General features: G+C 41.0%; 1 protein-coding gene across 2 annotated transcripts in view; it reads left to right on the top strand.

Moving 5' to 3' along the window:
- Nucleotides 1–22,593, top strand: part of znrf3 (zinc and ring finger 3) — a 79,335-nt gene that overhangs the window by 20,636 nt on the left and 36,106 nt on the right. For both annotated transcript variants that reach the window (XM_017306852.1, XM_008417857.2), the window contains exon 2: nt 21,176–21,298. In XM_017306852.1, the coding sequence (XP_017162341.1) occupies nt 21,176–21,298 (123 nt within the window). The remainder of the gene's footprint in view (nt 1–21,175; nt 21,299–22,593) is intronic.

Genomic DNA, 22,593 nt, shown 5'->3' with positions numbered 1-22,593 from the left:
AACTTTCCACTTTCTTCATCACAAGAGCACCATCCTGCTCTAGTACCACATTGATGGCCAAGAGAAACTGTTTGGCTCAAGCCTCAGCAGACTGATGGGAGCCTGAATGGCCAAGGCCGAGTCTAGTTAACAAGATGCAGAGGAGCCATATACAGTCTAAGCGGAGCATGGGGCCTTCACACGTGATGCACGAAGAGCGAGCGCTCTCCCAGGCCCTTCACATGCCCTTGCCGTCTGTCCCAACTGCCCATCTTGAAGAGTCACAGAGCCTCTTTGATCTGAATGCTGTCCTCCCAGCTGGAAAGCCATTGGGATGCAAGCAGCCCTTCTGGTCTCCCGTTTCAAGTCACACATTCTTTCCTAAGGACCCAGAGGTCCTGACCCATAGCTGTAGTGGAATTTCATATGCAAAAATAGGCCAGACTTACCACGCTGTCTGAATGTCCACTCATTCTCTTTTTAGTATGCATTATCATTGGATGTGTAGAAGTAGGTATCATACTTAAAGTGTCAAGTCACAATGAGAAGGGTCAGAGTTGGAAATGCCTCTCATTGATCCTTTGTCTTTGCCTTTTCGTCTCATATTTATTTACCAGGTCCAGTTTAAAAGAAATTGAGAAAAGCAAAATTTTATTAATGTTCTCCAAACTGGTGTTTGTGCTTTTGGCCCATTTTTACCTTTAATAACTGATACTAGGATATATGAGAACAACATTGAAGTTCTGAGAGCTGTTACTGCTAATATATATTGGAAATAGAAGCAACACCATGCCATTTTTGAAAACAGACATTTATTTTAAAATAAAGAGAAAGAAATACAGAATTTAGCATTTCATAGTTGGGATTGGTATGCTTAGTTAGTGTTACTAAAATAGTAGTTACTTGCAGGGGTGAAAGTAAGGGGGTACGGTCGGGTACTGAGTACCCCTAAAAGATTTAGCGGGGGTCCACAGTACCTGCAAGAGAGAGGAGCGGCTGTCAGCTGTAAAGAATCATTGGGTTCACTGTGCAGCCGTGAGTTCACCCACAAATCAGCCGTGACTGATTAGTTTTTCAAGAACAATCCAAAACACGACTTAATCAGTTATTAAATAGCTTTCCCCCCCCATTTCATATTGTTTCTTAACTCTTCGTGCTTTACTAGAGCAGGGCTGCAACACGTCGATCTCGGCATTAGGTGACAAACTGAACGCCACCAGGAGGCTGAGACCAGCACGTCCTCCTCTGACTGGCTTATAAAAACGTTCATAACTTTATTAAAGAACAGCAAAAAAAAAAATCAACAAAACGTGTTCAAATTAATGACCCAACAAAAAAAATAATCTCAGTAATTATTGTTTCAACAAGGTGTTGCACAATTCTGTGCGCTTCGGTTCCATTACCAAAATAACGAGCAGATCAGGAGTTTAAAATTAATTAATCAACCACCGCTGTGTTCATGAGAGGCTTATTAATGATCGCAAAAATAAATATCAAGCTTGAAAACCTGTCTAATTTAAAAATAATAGTTTTATTGCTCTCTGGCATCTTGCTTTGAGCTCAGAGTCTGAGACATTTTTCCTCTATCAAAAATTTTTTTGCTTCTTCTTTAGTGAAAACATTCATGTTGATGAGATTTTCTCCAAAATAATAACCTTTTTCAACCTTTATAGCTCCACTGTTGAAAATGAGGTTCTAACATTCACAAATRACATTGAAATAAAATCCAGTCCAACATCTGGTTTGAGGTGATTCCTCTGGAACCTGTTGGAGGAAAAATATCCCAACTTCAGAAGATGTGCTTTTAACCYAACAGAGCTCTGTGTTTCCTCCTGTCAGTATGAGAGTCAGGATGAGGAGGCGCCATGTTAGGAAGAGAAGTGGAAGCTGCAGGATCTTCAGAACAAACAGGTCATGATGCTGGGCTACTGATTATCCCTCTGTCTGGACACAGGATCAATAGAACCAGTTTAAAAGCTAAAATGAAYRGTTATATRCCAGACATGGAAAACTGGGATGCACTCCATGCCATAATGTTCAGAATTTAGGTCTCATGGCATCTCAAGGTGTCAACATTGCAGCCAGTGGGCTGAGGGAGGAAATACAGCTCCATTCTGTAACAATTCAAGAACTACCAGCTTTTATCGCTTCGCAAAAAAATTCATCAGCACAGAAACTAAAGCACACAAAGAAGCAAAATATATATATACTTTTGTCATAGTACCCCCAAGAGTTTAAAACAACTTTCACCCCTGGTTACTTGTATATTTCTTGAACAACTACTTGTTTTTCATTTGTTCAGAACTTTTAATTTCATTTTCAAGGATGCCCTGGCAAAAATATTGTAAGTTCAAGACGACATTAAATAAAATCTGCATACCTTTTCTTTTACATATAAGACATCAAAGGACACTAAAGTCCATTAAAATGTAAAACATTTATTTTTGAAAGGTAAAAATGATCAAAATAGAGCTACTTTGCTGCAATACGTTTGGCTTTCCTGTGATCTGCTGAAAGTCTAGTCAGTGCTGCTTGTTAGCACTTACATACTGAATTAGTCTGTCACCAGACTGAGGTGACGAAGCTGGAAATGTGCAAATTTTCTCAACTGTAGGTTTTTCAATCTTAAGGGATAAAAATACTGCAACTATTGTCATCATTTAACATAAAATTTAATGAAATCTTAGCACAAACTGCCCAACGTCACTTGTTTTATTTTTTGCCTTTTTTGCCAGACTAATTCAGATATATTGCATATTACACTGTCAAATATTCTTGCACATCTATGTTTAGGCCTCTAAGGTTTTGGCTATCTCTTTTTTTTCTGACTTATTTTAGTCTGGTTTTTGTCTTGACATTTAATAAGTCTAGAAAAAAAGATTAACACCTGTTTTGTCAGAAGTTGAGAAAATTCCTGAGATGAATGAGCCTCCAAATATCTCTAAATGCACATAGGGAACAGATGGTCTTCAGCTGAAAATGTTCAACTTGACGTTGGAAGTTTGGAAATTGAGGGTAAAGAAAGTTCCTGTTTTCTCAACTGTGAAACAGCCCGCTCTTTTTAGATGTTGCTCATTACCTTTTCAAAGCGCGCCGTGGTCGTTCCTAACAGGAAATGCTCGTATGTGTGTGTGTTTGTGTGTGAAGCAGGTTTGAAGTTTAACTCTTGAGCGGCAGTTGTCCCCTGGGTCTGCCTCTTCCCCAACCCTCTGCTCTCCTTCTCTTCTGCTTTCCTCTCGTCTCTCGTTCGGTCTCCGCCGACTCCTACCTCTGGCAATGCAGCCAGTGAGAACGGGAGGAACAATACTGCATTTGTGCACCGCTCTGCACTTGGCCTGCTGCTAAACAAATGTTCGGAGGAATTCTAGTGGCTGGCCTTGCCCCTGAGCCCAGGCTTATCCCACAGTGACTTCATAAACGCTCTCTGGGGTGATCAAAAGAACAAATAATCCTTTATGTGATAGCTATATGGTAATGGAATTATTTCCACACCAATTAGAACTTGCTTTTCTGTCTGTGGCCCTCGTGTATACCATTTATTTTGCCCCTGCTGTGAAAATAGAAAAGTTCTGTCACACCAAAGAACAAACTTAAACTTTTGAGGGGAGGGGGTGTGTGTGCGTAACCAAGTTCTTTTCTTTGACGATAACTGCTGCCTATATTTAATTAAAACTGTTTGGGGTTTTTTATTGTAAAATACAGTTATGTACAGACACAGCAAATTTCTTTATGGCACCAAAAATCAAAACCACTTGAATGGCAGAATGAAGTGAATGCCCTCCAACACTGGAATGTATGAAATCCACAGACTTTACCCCCAGGCGGTGGTGTGGGTTAATACTCGGTGGTCGGATGACATGGATCCACGCCCAGACCTTCTGTTCATGACGCCCTGAGGTGACGACCGAAAGCCACTTGCAGATCCATTTTGCTTCCTTTTTCAAGGATGAGCAGTGTAGTTTGGGAAAAAATAAAAATCGTGGCACTAACGTGACTCTGATGTTGTGAATACCTTCTCTTGGTTCCACCTACCTGCTCACGTCTCCATTTTTGACCACCTTCACCAGATCTCACATTTGCATCTTGCTGTGTTTTAAATTCCTATTAAAGCAACCTTAATGCTCGCACTGCCACCCCTCGTCACCTCCTCAACCTTTTTTCTCTTTCCTTGTCTCTCTGCTGTGCCCCTTGGCAAAAGCGCCGCTCGGCTGAGGTCCAAGAACTCTGTTTGTTCGATCGCCGCTGCAGCCCCACCCCCATTTTTATTGGCGTACATCGAGGGACAGTGAGAGTGCGTAAAAAGTTTGTGTGCACATTGTTTATCAAGAAGCCAGAAGGAGGTGTGGCTGGATCTTTATGGAAAATTGAATTGGAAATAAAAGATCTTTGTAGTTGCTAGTTTGTGGGATCAGTCTGCAGAAATCAAAAATGGGACAGATGTTTTAATATGTTGTGAAATTTCAAATACAAACAATAGTTAGTGCAACTGAGCTGTTATAAAAATGCGCATTAAGGTTTTTTTTTTCAGAGAACAACCAAAATAATATTCCTCTGCTTTAAGCTTTCTGCCTCTCTGTAATAAAACAAAATGGAGCTAAACTCTTGTCTGTGTGTTTTATATCAACCCCTGCCTGGGGTTTAGGTCAATATTTAGCAGAGATGCTCTGTTAAAAACTGTTTCATGAGCATGTGAGCGGATAAGTCACTTACAATGCTAAAGTTAATGTCTGCATTGCAGCTTCCTATTGGTCCAGTTTTGATTACAGTCTAAAATGTTTAGACTTTATAGACAGTTTTAGTAAAACCACCAAAATGGAGCATTTCCTCTGCTTTTATGACATGGGAACCGTCTTAGAATTAGGAAACCATAAACCAGAATGTATGGACTACTCTAACAAAAGCAGTTTCACAAAGCAGAAAATGTATAAATGTGATTTCTTGGTTGTCTCCAAAATGGAGCTAAAATCTTGTCTGTGTGTTTTATGTCATCTACTGAGCTTCTTTGTTGTTTTAGTTTAGAAATCACTAGGTGGCTTAGCAACAAAATACATTAAATATCTGTTGTAGTCCAGACCACTCTGGTCTTCTAGTTCAAGTCTATTCTGCATCCCCAGAACTAAACATGGAAAAGCAGCATTCAGTTTTTATGCACCACAAATCTGTCCAGAAAACTGAAAAAAAAGAAAAACTGAGTTCCTTTTTAAATCAAGGCTAAAAACTCACTTTATTAGAGTTGACTAAAAACAGCTGGAACACTGATTAATACATTTGATGTGTATTTGATTACTGTGCTTGATGAGTTTGACGCCGTTTGACAAGATGTAAAACCACGCTTGTTTCATGGTCTGTTGTTGTTTTGATTGCTCTGAGCATTTAGAATTGCTTTGTTGCCTTGACTTAAAGCACCAAACTGGGGAGCTTCTTATCACTCTGTAACTGTCAGTATTTCAAAAACGGCACTTAAAAAAGACTTGTGAAACATTGTATTTTTAGCATCTACAGATTTAACAGCACCAGTTGTGTAACAGTTGTGCAACCATGCACATAATTAAGGAAAAGCTGGTCCTCGGTGTCTTGAAATAATTGAAAGAGTGCTTCATGTCGAGCTTGTGCGCGCACCTAAAGCTGCAGCTCTGTAAATCCCAGCTCCATTTTTCTTTTGTCCTCGCAGCTGACCTCCAGGCTCGCTGAGACGCACCTCTGCGGGGCCTGGCCCAAAGCCGGACAGTTGATGTGGACATTGTTGCAGCTCTGAGTTCTCCTCACCGGGGTAACCAGGCCCTATTGAGACCTTACCCCACACTGTTTGACTGCAGCCACTATTTTCCTACTTGGCCTACTCTTCCTCTTTTTCCATCTCACTGCTGAACTTAAAGAAAGCTGGGGAGACAGTGTGCTGTTTTTGTGCTAGCTGCTTGGTTATGCTGCTGGTGGCCGGCTTCCTATGGCGCTCCAAAGCTCCCGTTTACTTTCTCTCACTCCCTTTTGTTTGACCTCCTCCAGGGAATGGACCAGTGTTTGATCACTTTAGGGGAGAAAAAGAGAGATCAGTGGTTCTTTTGACATTCCTTCTAGCTTTTGACAGCCTATACGCAGCTGATCAGTTTGCTCACATCAGCGAGTGGCCTCTTTTGATTTTTCATCCTTTTTTTTTTTTTTTAAAGCCAGCTATTGTGAAGCCTTTTGATTAGAATGTGTGGGTAGAGCTTAGAAATACTGCCGCATCATTTCTTATTTCACACTTTTCCTATTTAACACTTTTCCATTGATTCTGCACACCATTTTGTTTAGGAGGAAGGCTCATGTTTTCTATAAATGTCAACTTCTTTTGATCTTATTAGTCCAAAAAGCCTCCATGCTTTGACGCGATGCGCCACTTAGAGCTGCTTGATTATTAAAAAAAAGTAATAATGACAATTATTTCCATTAAGATTGAAATCACTATTGTTTGGAAACGATCTACATTTATTGCTCTTAATGGAAATTTTTTTGGTCTAAAAGTTTAGACACCTACACAAATCATTGAACTCGGGTTTTCTTATCACTTCTGAAGGCCGTATGTGTCTAAAACGAGCAGCTAGGCATGCAATTTACTGATACATTTATGAAGAAATGGTTCATTTTCAGGAGCTTGGCTCCATAACAGACTGCACCATAAGTTACTAAATATTCCATGGAAAACTATTTGAGGGATCCTAACAAAGTGAAAGTTGAGAAAACAGTAACTTTGGTAAATCTGATGGTCTACAGTTTTAAGGGTCTAACGGTGCCTACAGACTCAATTACCTCAAGGAGGTAATTAATGGTAACGTATTAATGGAGCGCGTTTCTCTTCCTTGCAGACTGATTGCTTTGTTTTGGCTTGGTCAGCTTATTGGGAGAACAGTAATGTAAAGTTTGGTGGATGGAAGATATGGGTACCTGGTTGTTTTTCAGCAGACAGTTGCTTAGTTTCCGTAAAACTAATTCTTAATGCTGCAACATACAAAGACGTTGGTGCCCAATAGTGCATTTTTGGAATGAGTTAGAGTGAAGAATTCAATGCCAGAACATTATTGATTGACACTACAAATGTTTACATGGTAGAATAGTCAAATATTCCCTTTAGCACTACATTGGAACCCGGTATTTACAGGGGACATAGCTAAAATCCACGAATACTTGAAAACTCTGTAGAAATGCTTAGAACTACGTATTTTGATTGTTAAAACACCATATATACACTAATATGAATTGATACGCATGGTGGAAATCATCCTGGCATCCACAGGTTTCCATGAATAGAGAAATGTTCACAAAAAATTGGGAGTTGCGTTCCACAAAAAAATCTGTGAATACCAAACCATGAGAGTAGACAGGGATCCACTGTTATTCTGAATCTTGTAGGCATGAGATATTGTATTGAAGTTGTAATGGCTACAAAGGTTGAGTCAACCCTATCCTGAAGTCTCGGTATGACGATTCAGACTTCGTTATATCGAAATCTGAAAGTGTTTAATAAGTAAAGGCAAACATACCAACATTTTTGATCAGATACTGTATGAAATTTCAGTACTTCAATAACAAGAAATCCCACATTTATGTGCTTCCAATGTGAATGTTTTTGTAAAAGTTTGCATTGTAATGGAAATGGACTGTGGCCGAATAAGTTTAATAACCGTTTTTAGTTGATTATATCATTGTTCTAAGTGTTTGCCCCACAAATCTTGCAAACACTTTAACAGTTTAATTTTAAGCCAAATTGGTGTTTATGTCTTCATTTTCTGATTTCTTTATTGCATCTCATTATAGTTATGATGACATTCTCTTTTCTTTTGGGATCTGAAAGGTTTTATTGAGAAGTGAGTTATTTCAGGCATGACAACATTGCATTTATTGGAGGCCATGCTTAAAAGGAATTCATAAAAGACTTAAAGGTGACGGCTTCTGGAAGCTTGCTTTATTTATGCCATAAATGCTTGGCCACAATTAACCAGCCACAACCTCTCTGAATGTCAATTTAGGTCATTTTCTACCCTCACAAAAGCCCTGGACTTGGAGCCCGTGAAGCAGAAAAAAGCTGATGTAATGGGTTTAAGAAAATCTCCAAGGGGAGTCAAACCTCACCCACCCAGCCCCAACTACCCCCACTTGTCTTCTGTCCAAAATTCCACCCCTCATCCAAGTCTTTAAACTCTTTAAGTGGTCTCCACCGTTGGTCAACACCCAGATCGTCCCGCTTTGAAGCACACAAGTCAGAAACTTACAATTCAAACAACACAAAAGTTTATGATGGTAACCAAAAACACAATCAAAGAAGATTTATGATTCACTGATTTTGATGTTTGAAGTGGGGGAAGGGGAGCAGGAGATGAAGGATGAGGGGAAAGAAAAAAAAAAGAGGAGGAGGGAGGGGGGTGAAGAAAAGAAATCCCAGCCTTGGCGTACACAGCAAAACGCACAAAAGAAACCTGTAACGCCTCCAGATTCCTTCTAGTCGACTATCAAAGACATGCTTTGGTTTAGAACAAGAGGCTGGTGGGTAAGATAGGACTGAGCGAGCCAGTGAACCCGGCAGTGGCTCGGTTGGGTGCTGCGAGTTAATCTCTCAGATAGGATTTTTCTCCCTTCTTCTCCTCCACCTCCTCCCTCTCTTTGGGGATATCGCTATTGCTGTGTAGCTTTGAATAGAGGGACTTGTCTAACCTGATCACTGGTCAGAATAAGCACAGGGAGAGGCTCAGAAAACACATGCAGAGATGACCGCTGCTTTCAAGTTCAGAGGTGTGGAAAACCTGCTCACTGATCCATCTTGATGCCTTGAGCACAATTCCTGTCTCTCACTCCTGTGAAGGCTTTGAAAATGGGCCTCAAATGGAGTCTTCAGGTGAGAAATATCATAAAATTACACAGCTTTGGCTTTAAAGCAAAGCTTAGATGGTGTGGTGTCTAGAAAAGGTTGTGTCCAGTTGACTTATTTTATCATGACGTTTTAGATACTCTGGCATTGGAGAAAGGAAGGTTTCATTACTGTTAGCATAGACAGTAGGGAAAAAGTACAACCACTGGTTGTGTGGAAGTACTTTGGAGATGAAAATATGTTTTCAAATTTGTTTCATGAAAATACGATAAATATATAAAATGAGTTTGCAGGTACTGCACAAAAAATACGTAGAGCACACATGTTCTACACATTGAAATGATGACCCAGGAAATGTGAACATTTCATTTACTGCTCTGTTGAATAAACCAGTACAGCAAATAACAGCTCTCTGTGTAAAAATTTGGATAAAAAACTAGAAGAAAGGTCAACCGTTGTATATTGTTTTTATTTGACATAGAGATGTTGTTGTATTACATCACCGAGTCTTGGCAATTGTTGCTGCCCAACAATCTGGAATGATGGTGGGTAATTTCCAGACAATTCTGATTCTGTTGTTACACAAAGATGACCATTATCTGCATGTGGAAATATTTAAGGACATCTGCTGATCCTTCCATCAGTGGACATATTAGTAAATTCAGCCTCAGTTAGCATGTCAACATTTATGTCAGGAGAATTTGAAAGAGCCCAGTATGGCTTGATTTGAATGGTTGTGAAGAGAAATGTGCCTCTTTTTAAAGATATTATGGCAGCACGACTAAGGTTTTGCTTAGCTATGTCTAAATGAACAAAACTTATTGGAAAGTTTTTGTGTGACAGAGGGCAAAAGAAACGGTCTTTTTTTTTTCAAGCAATTATCAGTTTAGAGTGTGTCCAGATATCTTCCTGTTCTTCTCATCATGTTCTTTCCTTTTGAAATGCCAGAATAAAACTGATCGATGACGCTCCATATTCCATGTTTAACTCTACATTTTGGTCCTTGTTTTGTTTATTTGTGTTCTTCTTTCCTGTGGAATATCATTAGCTGCTTAGGAAGTCTTGAGCTCCTGGATCTTGCTCTTCTCCAGAGACCCCCCACTCCTTCAGGTTGTCCAAAACATCGATTAAGGAAGCAGAGGAATGCAGAAAGACGAAGGTTAAGGACTGACTCTGAGACATTGTTGGTTTTCACAAGGAATATCAACTCGTAAACTCCCCTTTTAAACCACTGATTGATTTTTGTTTTCCTTAAACGTCACAACATTTTAAATGAAATCACAAAGGTAATCGCTGGAGACACTTAAAACATTCCACATGTATTTTAAACGCTCTCCGGTTCCCCACTCTTCAGCCCCCTGATCTTATTGCAGCGTGACCTCGGCCGGTTGACCCGGAAGTGATGTAGGTGAGCGCTTCCTCAGATGTAGTCGGTGCTCCAGTAAGTGTTTCCTAAAGAAAACAAGTCAGAGGCAGGAGAAACCTGAAACCAGCCCTAATGCTGAGTGCCGCTCCACCTTGCTTCCCTCTCCCAGGGCTCCGTGTCCACAGAGGAGCCGATATGGGAGGAAGGGGAGTAGCTTTTACTGCCTGAACCCCTCAGTCTGTGTACACATTTCATTTAGGTGTGTGAACATGTACATGCACTGTAAGACCAGCTCGCATTCCTCTCAGCTCCGACTGGCAGGCAGTAACAATCCTCTGCAAACAGGCAGCGATTGCGGTTGTAGCCGGTCTTCAGGTTGGCCTGACAGACACCGGCATGCCTGGCCAAAACGGCTTGTTTGTGCAGTTGTCGTGAGGAAGGTCAGTCACCAAGTTAAGTGTGTGAGAGGACAAAATGAACCTGACCTTTTGAAGAAAGCCCCGTCTGTCTCCCCTCTGAGAGCGGCTGGATTACAACACTCATCTCCTGCTGTAACTGTCACACACTCACACACACACACACACGCACACCCACACACACACGCATACACACACACACACACACCCCCAACACGCTGTGGGAGAGTCCACGGTCACTCTGATTTCATGTCGGGCTCGTCTCTTTGATGCGCCGGGGCTTCTGTGCATGTTTGGCAAATGGTCATCTGAAGTGTTTCCATCCCCTTTAATAATATCTCAAAGCCTCTGGTTTAGGTGCAGCTTTTGATTGTGTGCCAGACTTGGATGCTGGGCTGGCCTGAAGTGATCCAACATGTCTGGGATGAACTGATCTAAAGGACAAATATCCGTATTGAAGAAAAAGCCAGATTTTTCACTTAAGTTCAAACGCATCACAAAGCAATTTTCCACTGTGGTGTGGATGGTTTTAACGCACATTTGCAGCATTGATGAGCTGAGCGCAGCAGATGTGTTCTCAGCTGTTCGATCCCTCAGCAGGACTAGATATTCTTTTGAATCAGACATAACCATATTTGAAAAGGAAATATGGTCCAAAAAGAATATATATTTTTTTAATTAATGGAAGATATTCGTTGTTTTTCAGGTTGGAAAATCGAACATTTGGCAGTATTTCGTTGTTTTTTTGTTTGTGAAAAGTTACTTTTCATGACTTGAGCTTTTGTTTTGGATGCATATTTGACAAGCAATACTAAAATCATACCAAGTATTGTGGTCTAGTTTCTACTGAAAATATCTTTGCACACTTGAAATAAGACAAAACTGATTAAAAGTAACTTTTCAGCAAGATATAGATGCATGTCTAGGTCAATACTTCCTTAACGCAGATGAACTAGTACTAGTCATAAGTGAAATAAACTGCCTGTACTTTTTGAAATTGTACTTTGATGAAAAAGTACTTCTTTGCTAGTACTTTGTCAGCATTAAGGAATTGACTTAAAGCTCGTATTTCTTGCTGAAAAGTTACTTCTAAGTTAGTTTGTATTATTTCTAATGACCTGAAACTTGTCGATGTCATACCAAAATATGATAACATTATGTTTTGTTGCAGTGGGACATGCTGGGCATTACTGTGTAGACAGACAAGTCGAGTGTTGTGATGCAGCTGAAAAAAAATAATGCTGGCAAATGCACAATGTCAAATGGTTTTGCACTAGGACATGGAAAGTGTTCAAAAGCCTCGAGAGCCAGTCCCAAGCGGCATCTCTTGTAAATTCTCCAGGTATGGGTTGTATTGCACTTTAAAGTCAAACCTTGTTTGCTTCGCCTGGGGTTGTTAGAAGTACTATGTTTTCTAACTCGCATCCAAATAAGGCTGTTACCTTACACTTCTTCTGGGACTACCTTGCCGCCATGTTGTCCTCTCGAGAGGGCAGGGTCGGATAGAGAAGAAGGAGGAAGAGGAGGAGGAGGGGAGGAAGGGGCAACATGGTCTAATCCCATTCCAGCAGATCGAGCAGCAGCAGCAGCTTGCACTGCATTCCACAGCGCTGGGGGCTTTAAGGGGTGGGGAGGGAGGGCAAGCAGCATTCCTTCATGGCTGGGGCCATCAAAGATGCCGCCTGACTTCAAAGGCCACTCAGAGCCAAGGTGTTGATGACTGCAATCCTCCCGTCCGTCCACTTTTAGCAACCTCAACCCCCTCWGCCCTCGAACGCACGCACGCACCCACACACAGAGCGGGCGGACTGTGGCAGGTATGTGCGCCCTCCGGCCTCCGTCCGTCCTCACCCGCTGGGCTTCAGCAGCATTAATCATAGCTCATTAAGTAGTGACATTGACTTTTGTGTTATGGTGGCGGGTCAAAGATGAGTAGCTTGAGCCGAAGCGGGGGAAGCCTTTGAACGTAGCTTCGAAATTTGACAAGAAAAGGCACGATTTTGTGTCATCACTGACTGCACGATTTTTGCTTTTAGGCACCTTACTGGCCTTTTAGAGGTTTTAGTGAATGTTTTTGGTTTGCAAGGAACATGTAGTGCCAGAAGCATCTTTCAAGTTAAAAGCTTGTGATAAAAATGTAGAGAAAAACACGTGCACCCAGTTTTCAGCAGATGTCCCTCTTCTTCTGACATTGTTAGTCATGCTAATTAATTCACATTTCCGCCTTTATGCTGACAAAGAATTTATGCAGGTGTTCACATTTATAGCTGCTCTTACGAAATTAACCATGGGCTGGAAGTATTTTTATGGTTTAATATCCTTGAATGAAGTACCATAGTCTTATGGTATTCATGTTAAAATAGTACATTTAAAAAATGGAAAGAAAAGGTGGAAAGAGAGGACAAATTAATTTACAGCAACTGGATCCAACATTTCTTAGTTATAAAAAATTAAAGTTAACAGAGCTTTACATTAGTTAAATTAGTATAACATAGAATATAACCTTTTTTTTATCTGCTCCTAAGTCTATTAGTGGAGCAATCTGCTGATGTAGCTAGTTTGCAGTCTGCTGGTTAACAGACGTGTGTATTGTAGCTTTTCGAGCTGAGCACTACACAATGCTAGTCCTAAGTGTGGCTGTTAGTTTTCACACAGTGTTATTTTTTTCAAAATGTATTTTATTTATTTTAGAATATAAGGATCAGGAAATTTTCAGCTGAGTTTGTCTCAGGGAAATCTGCATGTAGCGAACAAAGTAGGGGGAGGGAGGAGGTTGCACTGCTCTTTTCTCCATATACCTGGGCTAAATAACTCAATTAAGCTCAGTAAAATTAATTTAAACCACAGAAACGACATTTTGGAAAATGCAGGCACTTTTAATACTTTAGATTACCTGAATATAAGCTGAAATGAAGCACTTCCATCCTGCCAGCTTGATTCTTTGTAAAGTGGTGCTGTGATGATCCCTTCAGAAGCCGGTGCAGTTGTTTCCACCCTCCCCCCTCTCTAAAATGGTGGCATCCTGCCCAACGTTGACCCCTGAACTTTGTCGGCCCTTCCTTTGTTCGTGTCATTCTAGGTTTTGAAGCCTGAAGAGCTGAAATTGACACCAGAAAGACTTCTGAGTGTGTGTATGCGCGCGCACACACACACACACGCATGCAGGCCATTGACGGTTTCAGGATGCACTTGCAGAGAGTTAATAGAGTCACAAGCTCGGCGTCCTGCTCAGTGTTAAAGCTGTCAGCCCCACTGACTTGTGCTACATATCGGGACATTTACATGATATTGGGTGTCCTCTGCCAGCATCCCCAGTTCATACTGAAACCATGACACTTGTTTGCTTTGCCCGTTGCTATGAAGATGCAATAGAGGTGATTTTCAGGGAAGGTTAAGCAGGGGGCATGCAGTGGGCGGGGAGGACATGCAGCCATAGGGGGACTTCTTTGAAGCACTTATTCAGGGTTTACACTTGATATTTCCGTGGGACTTTTATTTTTATTTTTTCATTGATCAGTTTAGCTCCTTCATTGTTGCATAACAAATAGTCAAGCTTTTAGTTGGTTTATTCTAAATGTTGGATGCATGACTACCTTGGCTGATTGTTCCTTTTGGCCCCAGTGGAGAAGACAAAAGGGAGGAAGTCTTTATGTGAGAGGAGAAGCAGAGGGATCCCTGATAGTGTTACAGGAGGAGGAGTGCCAGCCCCACCTGTAGGGCCCTCCCAGCTGCTCCGCTGCAACCGGATCCCGATCCCCCTCTCCTCAAGGCTACCAGCACTCTTTGAAGTTATTTCTAGTGCTGGGAAAAAGAGCCAGAGAGCAATCAAGAAGGGGGTAAAGAGTGCCTGAATGAATGATATTGGAAGGCGTGTGTGTATATGCACCATGCAAAGGAACGCTGTTAAGTGTGTTCTTCCTTGTAAAGACTCATGAAGGGGTTTTGCTCATTCTGTTTGCTGTCTGAACCTATTTGGGAAGATAAGTAAGGCTGGAATGGTTTAGAAATTCAAACCCATAATCAGGAATTTTTATCATTTACTAAGATTAGTAACTGTATATTAATTCGCTTCCTCTAAATCCTCATCTCAACTTGACCCAACAGCATCGTTTGGCTAACACAGCTTAGCCTCACAGATGGCCTGATTTTTGGGTAATTTTCTGGCTCAAACTTCCTGTTGGAGTTCACATAGTTTGACCTAGACAAAGGCAAAAACAAGAAATATACTTTTTTTCTTTTTTTCTTCTTCTTTTTTTAAGTTTGTACAATTTGAAACAAGTTTCTTTTTTTAAGCCCCATTCCCTGAATTTGAAGATCTAAACTGAAAGTCACCCGTATCCGTCCTACCTTGACCTAGTGTGTCTGTGTGCAGGAACATTTCCAGTAGAGATTCTGGAGTTAAGCACCAGCCCATTTGTTATAGGATGACGCATCCCCCCATGGCAACCCTTCAGGGCGAAGGATGGCAGGGGATCTGGCTATTTCCTGGTGACCCAGCAGCTTGTTGTTGGGTTTAGATTGTGCAGCCTAGGTCACTGATTCACACTGCTCGCCTACAGCATCATAATATGTATATGCATAATGTTACATTTTACTCAGTCCTAATCAGACCTAATCTGACAAAACAGAAATACATTTGTCAGGGTGTATCGATGCATCCGGTTTAGCCTTGTTATCATTTGCCTTTGGTGAAATTTTGTCAGTCAGCCTGAGGCTCCATCAGATGAATCCATCGATAGTTTGGGGTAATTGAAGAACAGGTTTCTTTCCTGTTTCAGAGTCTCAAAATTTCATAGCATAAAGTCCTTACATTTATATTCAAGACTAATTATAAGTTGAATTTACTAACTTAGACCCTCTTCTTGGTTCTGATTGGTTGTTTTTGATCGGGAGCGTTGCATTTCTTCAGACATGAATAGCAGCTCAGGGAGAAGGTGGAGGAGCTTGATTCTTTCACAGATTATCTGTCTCATATTACACCGTCACGACATGGTGACAGTTTCAACAAATGTGCTAAAACCGTATATATTTTTTTAAACGTTGCATACCGCAGCTTTAGCTATACCTTGGATATCCTAAGGTTTTTCCCCACTCACTGCTCAGTAAGTTGTGCCAATGCACAAAGAATGGACAACAATTTGGTGGGAAAAACCTCCAAGACGATAAAGGAAAGCACAAAATGGTTGAAGGTGGTTTTTAAAAAAAATATTGGTGGAATACAATGATGTTTTAGGAGACTTTAGGAAAGTGTTACATCTTCTAATCAGCAGCATCTCAGAATCTGTTGAATTTCCCTTGTTGTGCCCTGGTTGAATTTCCAGCGAACCAGGCCCGCATTCATACCTGAACATTCGGGTTTTTTTCATTCCTTCAAACAGCAGGACAAGTTGAATTTTTCTTTCTTTGTCCTTAGCAGCCAAATCAACTCCCACTTTACCTTTATTTCCTTTTAGCATGACTCTTAGTGTAAGGATGAGGGATCGAGGCGCTAATAATGAGCACACAATGACAGTTTGACAGCACTGGTTCCTCAGAGACAGATGTGGCGCAGGGCTGGGGAGGAGCACTGGAGAAGGACTGGAAAAGGGGCTGAGGGTGACTGAGTTCAGGGCGAGAGGACGGTCAGGGAAAAATGCCACTGGGTTACCCCTCGGTCAGCCATGATGCATTTCAGGCTGAACATGCTAACCTCTTACACATGCCTGTGCTCAAACAGAGAGATGTGTAAACACATACATGGCACCGGGGAAGCAGGTGGGTGTGAGCCATGGCTGCTTGCCCAGGTTTTTCTTCTTCTAGATGGTGTGTGCATGTGAAATAGGTGCCAGCAACTCTCCCAAAATGTAGAAAGGATGCAAAGGAGCAAGAGTTCCCCAATGCTAATTATTTGTAGAAACTTTACAGAGATGATCCTGCATAAATTGTCTGCAGAAAACAAAGCAGGTTTTATTGTTACAATAGCCTCTGCTTTGTGTATCTGGCTGAAATGTTAGTGAGATAACTTGTATAAATTTCCTAAGCTTTAGAAGCATCTCTTCTAGATCCACTCACTTCTTTCCCTCGCTTCCCTTTGATGTTCCATTTTAAGGTCTTGCTGTGCTGAAACGAAGATGAGCTGCCGAAAAATGCAAAACCATCACTCATGTTTTTCCCAGTGTTTGGCCTTAAATAGGCATGCAATTCAGCAAATTTGTACATTCATGTTCTCCACGGGTTTTCCTGGCTGCGTCTGCTGGAAGCAAAACGGGGCCGTAATCTTTTTGAAGTATCTGCTTTGTTTCAGAAAGAAAAGTTTTATTGGTCCTAGGGATATTCATGTACTCATAAAGATCTTCAAAGAAGAAGCTGCACAACAAATGGAGATTATTAGAGTTTCTGCACACAATGTGGTGAGAGCAGCAAAGGTTGGCTGGTTTGGAAATACATGAGGGGGGCGAATGATTTGCGAGATGAGAGAGAGAAAAGGTAGAAGTGGCTGTTGATCAAATGTTGATAGAAATGTCGCAATCAAAGAACAGCTTTAGATGGTAGCGATGGACCTTTATTGTATTTATCATATGATTTTTTATTTGTCATTATCGCAATAAATCACAATACTAATCAGATTATTCTTGCCATTTTCTCCACCTTGTATTCAGAGTATCAATAAATTTGAATATTGAAAATATGATTAAATGTATTTACTGTGTGCAGTTTAGTTTGTGACTGGTGTCCTAAAGAATTATATTTCAAATAGGAATGTTTCTCAAGAGCAGTATTTGTGCTCTGCATGGTAACATTGCTGTACCATGCAGTCACAGACATACAGTTACCTGAAAAATAAGTAATCAATTGTTCATATTGGCACTTTTTTTAATCACAAAATGTTGTGATAAAACTTTAAGTCCATATCTCCAATCCCTATTTGGTGTGGCCATTGAGAATTGGAGAACAGGATCATACAAATGAGTACTGTTGTTAGAGCTGCTTTTATTTCTTCAAGTCCAGTTTACCTAGAGATCAATACTGATCAGTTTACAGGCTTAGGGTCAAAAGTTGTGGAAAAAGAAGCCAAAGAGGCCAGGAAATCCTGGGGAAAAATGCCTTGAAACATTGCAAAAGTCTTGCTCCTTGGAAGCAAAACAGTGGTTTAAGACTATTGCACAGAAGTATCACAAGTACTTTTACCACAGGTGGATGGTTGGAGGGGAGTGGTGAACTTAACTGACAGGTGGAGGTTAAATCCCTGCCAGGGATTCATTGAGAGTGTGGGCTGTGTAACAGGATATTCATGTGAAAGGCAGTTTCCCCCAGAGGCCGGACAGACGGGGGCAGGAACAGATCTGCCTCCTCGTGGCACTAAGGGGGCGCCAGACACCCTCACCCATCAACCCTGGGTGCTGAGAGGAAAAGCAACGTTTTCTGACCGGGATGGCAGAGTTTGACTTGGCGGTCCAGAGTTCAGGTTCACAAATGCGTTGGTGTATCTTTTGAAGGCGTGACCCACTTCAACCCCTCGCCATTCTCTCCTCCAAACCGAGCTCCTTCCCATCCCCACATCCATCAACGCCTACGTCAACATCTGAGAAAAAGGAAAAATCCCCGCGCGGTCAGAGATAATGGCGCAATGGCCAGCCTCTAAAATAACAACATGGTCCACAACAACAACACTGTCCCATTTGGAGTGCAAGAGCCCCTTGCACAATGGCCTAGTGTTCAGGGCCCAGGGGTGCAGGCGGGGCTCCCCGCTGCCAACCAAACTGTTAGCCAAGCAGGAGAGCGAGGTCACAATCACACAGCCAACAGCGCTCCACTTCCTGGTCCCCGCTCAAACGGAGACGCTGGCAAGCAGAGGCGAAGAGAAACGCTTTGTGTAAAAAATCTGAATGTTTTGAAGGAAATCTGGATATTTACTTCTTCAGGTTTGACACTCCTTACAGCCGCAGGGGAAAAAGAGAGCATCTTTAGAAAATATTCCAACAAAACCTGCATGTTGTGTTTTTAGTTTTGCAGCAGAATAACTCAGAGTTTCTATGCTGGGAAAAGTGTAAAAAAAAAAGTGATATATGGAGGACATAAATGTTGGTCTGTCTGGTGAATGGAGGATGACAAACAGATGGACAATTAGTTCATCTATCAATCCATCAGGTTTTGCATTTACAATTCACAGCACTTTACCAAAAACAATCAATTCAACCCAATAAAATAGATTATATACATTCTAACTTGATCCTTATTATCAAACAGTGACATGAAGTTCACTCTATTATTCAAGTTGATGAAAAGATTTTCTAGTTCAGGACATTCAGTAGATTCCATCAAGTCGTTGACTTTCAGTGTCCATGTAAAAACGGTGGATTGTGGCCTCCGTAATGTTCATAGTGCACTTTTAGATTTCTACTTAAAAAAAAGAACTCTGGAAATATGTGTCAAAATTGTGTTTCTTCCCATAACATTAAAGCAGCTTTAAGAAATGATCGGTAAATCTATGTAAGGCTGCATCCTGTGGAGTTGTGGAAAGGTTTTTTTGTTTTTTTGTGAGCTTAGCCTGAATTTTTAAAAATCTTTCATGTTTTCCTTTGTGCTGTTGAAAGACAGATCCGTTTGTCTCAAAGGTTTGCAACTGAACATCTGAGCTCATTCTTTAATGTTTCATCATTGTCCATCTAGTCTGTGTGTGGGAGAGCTGAGGAGGAGGAAAAGGATTCAAAGAGGACTTTTTTATTATTATTCTTCCTAGGTCCATTTTAGAAATCCAAAAGAAAACATATCAGACTTGTATTTCCTCCGTTTTGTCTTGTATTTTCAGCCTTCTGTCGGATCTCTGTATTGGGTTTCATCCTTAATGAGAAGCTGCTTCTTCATGACTCACCAGTTGACCATCTCATTTGCATTTAAGCCTCCCCAAAAACACTTCAGGTCAGGCGTGTGACCCCCTTAGCCTTGTTTTTAGCCTCTTTCTTTCCATTTGGGCTACTGCACAGCTAACCTGCTCCAAGCGCAGTAAAGTGGGGCTTAAAGGTCAGGGGTCACATGCAAGAGAAGGGTATCTTGGGTCATCGGCAGTGGCCCAGGGGCCAGAGTAGTTGGGAGCTCCCTGATTGGAGAGCCGTGGTCTCTGGGTTAATAGGATAAGTAGCCTGCGGGTCAGCTTGGCCCAGTTCTAATGCTAATGCTTGAGCCTGTCTTTGCACTGTTGCCAGGTCGGGTAAAGGATTCAAGGATTTAGGGACTCCGCTTGGCTACAGTTTTAATCCAGGCGTGTTTAAACTCATCATCATTTCATCCTCGTGAACGGCCGTCAGCCACAGTTGACCTCTGTTCTTCTTGAATTTCTTGCTCATCTTCTTGTTCTTTTACTTTTTTTGACTCTGTGATTTTGTAAATGATTTTCTTTTTTCTGTCAGACGATGGGCTTTGCAAGAATTTCAGAAATTTTAAAATTTAAGAAATATGTAAGTTTAAGGGAAATAAAATAAGTTTCATTATACCATTAGCTTTAACGATTTATCTTCTGTCTGCTTGTATATTATCCCTCTCTGACATGCCGATTGTATGTAGCACTCAAATTAAAACTGCAAGTAATGACCTTTTTTTGTGAAAGTGCCCTCATAGCAATTATTTAAGCTACTATATTACAATTTTAAATTCCTAACAACATGAAAATTAACATTCAGTCGCTGTCTGTCTACATTACTGACCTACTTATTATTGCAGGTAATTCAGACAATGCGTTCAGTTTTGAATTATTTCCTGGAAGGGAGACCAGCTGTTTTCTGTTTCTAAAATGTGAAAAAGTTTAAGGTTATTATTATGTTTTAACCTATATCAGCATCTTTGTATTGTTGAACAAGTGATGAAGAGCGTCGGAGTGAATGCCTTTGTTTGTTTGAAATTCTAGAGGCCACCTACATTCCTGTTCTAGGCTGCTCTGCAGCAGTCGGTGTTTGTGATGTCTGCCACCCTCTTACCTTTAATCCGCTGCTTAGGCTCTGTGTTGGTGCTGGCTCTAAAGAGCTTTCTGGCTGAGAAGTGGGCCAATTCAGCAGCCGAAAACGTAATGAGACAACATCTGAGGAAAGTTTGATACTCTGCATTCGGTGTGCTATAAGACATCTCTGTACTATTTACAGCATAATGATATACAGAGTAATCTCTACTGTCTTTGCACGTATGCACTGGTGCAATGGAAATGACAGCGACATTAATCTTTCTAGCAGTAACGTAGACAAAGATTGAGAATTTCAACAAAAATCTGCATCCTCTGCAAATAACTGAAGGTGAATAAAACCCGTTTAGCTTATTTGCTACAGTAGAAAACCCTGGTGTACCTTTTAGAGCCGGTAATTGGTTTCAGAGATGTGAAATGCTATTAAGGTCTTCTGTTTCATTAGGAAAACAGTTGATTATGAATTGCCAAATTAGCATATTCTCTCAACAGACTCAAGTATCCAAGGGAGAACGGTGCAGCTATAAGCTAGTGCTTTACTTCAGAACAACAGTTTTATTGAAGTGTGATGGAAAAGACCTTCAGACTTAAAAGGCAATTATTCAAAGGAAGTTGCACTTCTTACCCATTTCTTTCATCTTTTTCAGATGCATCCTTTGGGACTATGCAACAACAATGACGAGGAGGACCTTTATGAGTACGGCTGGGTCGGCGTTGTGAAGCTGGAGCAACCGGAGCTGGACCCCAGCTGCCTCACGGTCCTGGGAAAGGTAAAGAACAGACTCTTTCTGAACTGAATCGGAGAATAAAATCCACAAACCAAGTCGCCACACAGAACAAAGCTACAGCTGTGGTCTATGTCTAGCTAAAATAGAGAGCAACATCTCAAAAATTGTTAGTTGCCTAAACAAACTGATCAGATAACATCAAACATAAACTTTTTACGACTGCAGATGGCCATCACCATGAATGCCATACCTCCACAGCGAAACACAGCTGTGGCAGAATCATGCTGTGGGCATGCTTCAGCTGGATACAGGGCAATGCGGAAGGCAAATCTGAGGAAAGACCTCCCTTAAAGGATGCTTTAGATCAAAGTATATTAACTGACCTTCAGTTATTTAACAAAGCAGAATTTCAAACTTTAGATCTGCAAAGGTAAAAGAGACAAACTCCAAAGGACTTATGGTTGTATTTGTAGGAAAAGACGGTTTTACAAAGTATTGACCAGGAACAGATGAACACAAACAGACCACTTTGATGAAGAAGATATTTCATATCTAATTGAAGTAATTTCCTACTATCTAGTCATACATTTTTATAAGTGATAAATAATAAATACCAGAAGGAGGTTGATGAGAGTTTATTATTCTTTTACATGAGTCATTTGTCACAGAATCAAGGAAAACAATGTATATTAAGATTCAAATACTTACAGATTCGGGTGTTTTACAAAATTTAAATACGAGATGACCTGTTTACGAGAATACAATGGCAAATAGGCTCTAAACTTCTGACTATTTAGCAGAAATGCTGCTGGAATCACAATTCCTAGCGCTGAAGTTGAAGCTAATTCAGCTTTTTTTTTGTTCGTTCTGATGGCTCCTTAAATATCACCATCACCTTAACAAAGGCGGTTTTCCAGCGAGAATTTCTCTGTTACAGCTGAGAGGGAATTCTGCTCCGTTTCTGGGTCTCAGCATAATCTCGGTAGCAGGAAAGTGCATTAGCATGTCTAGACGGCATAAGGGCTCCTTAAATCATGAATGGCTGCTCCCTTTCTGTCAGTGGGAAAGCACAGGATAAATGAGGCTGCAGTCATTCCCACCTCACAGCCATTCTCAGGGGAAATGTTGGTACATTCCATTAAGGAAAACATTTAATTAGAGCATGATAAAATATTGCTCCGAGTCTCCAGAGGGGTCCGAGGACAGTACGGAGGAAGGGGAGGAGGGAATCTGCGGATGGGCGTGGTAAGAGATTTCGTTTGTATTCTCCTAGCAACGGAGAGCAAGAAACAAAATAAAGACGAGGATTAACTATAAAAGATCAAGGATAAGTTAAT

This window comes from Poecilia reticulata, linkage group LG9 (genome assembly GCF_000633615.1).
Source record: "Poecilia reticulata strain Guanapo linkage group LG9, Guppy_female_1.0+MT, whole genome shotgun sequence".
NCBI classification, from domain to species: Eukaryota; Metazoa; Chordata; class Actinopteri; order Cyprinodontiformes; family Poeciliidae; genus Poecilia; species Poecilia reticulata.
This window is presented reverse-complemented; position numbering and strand designations above follow the sequence as displayed.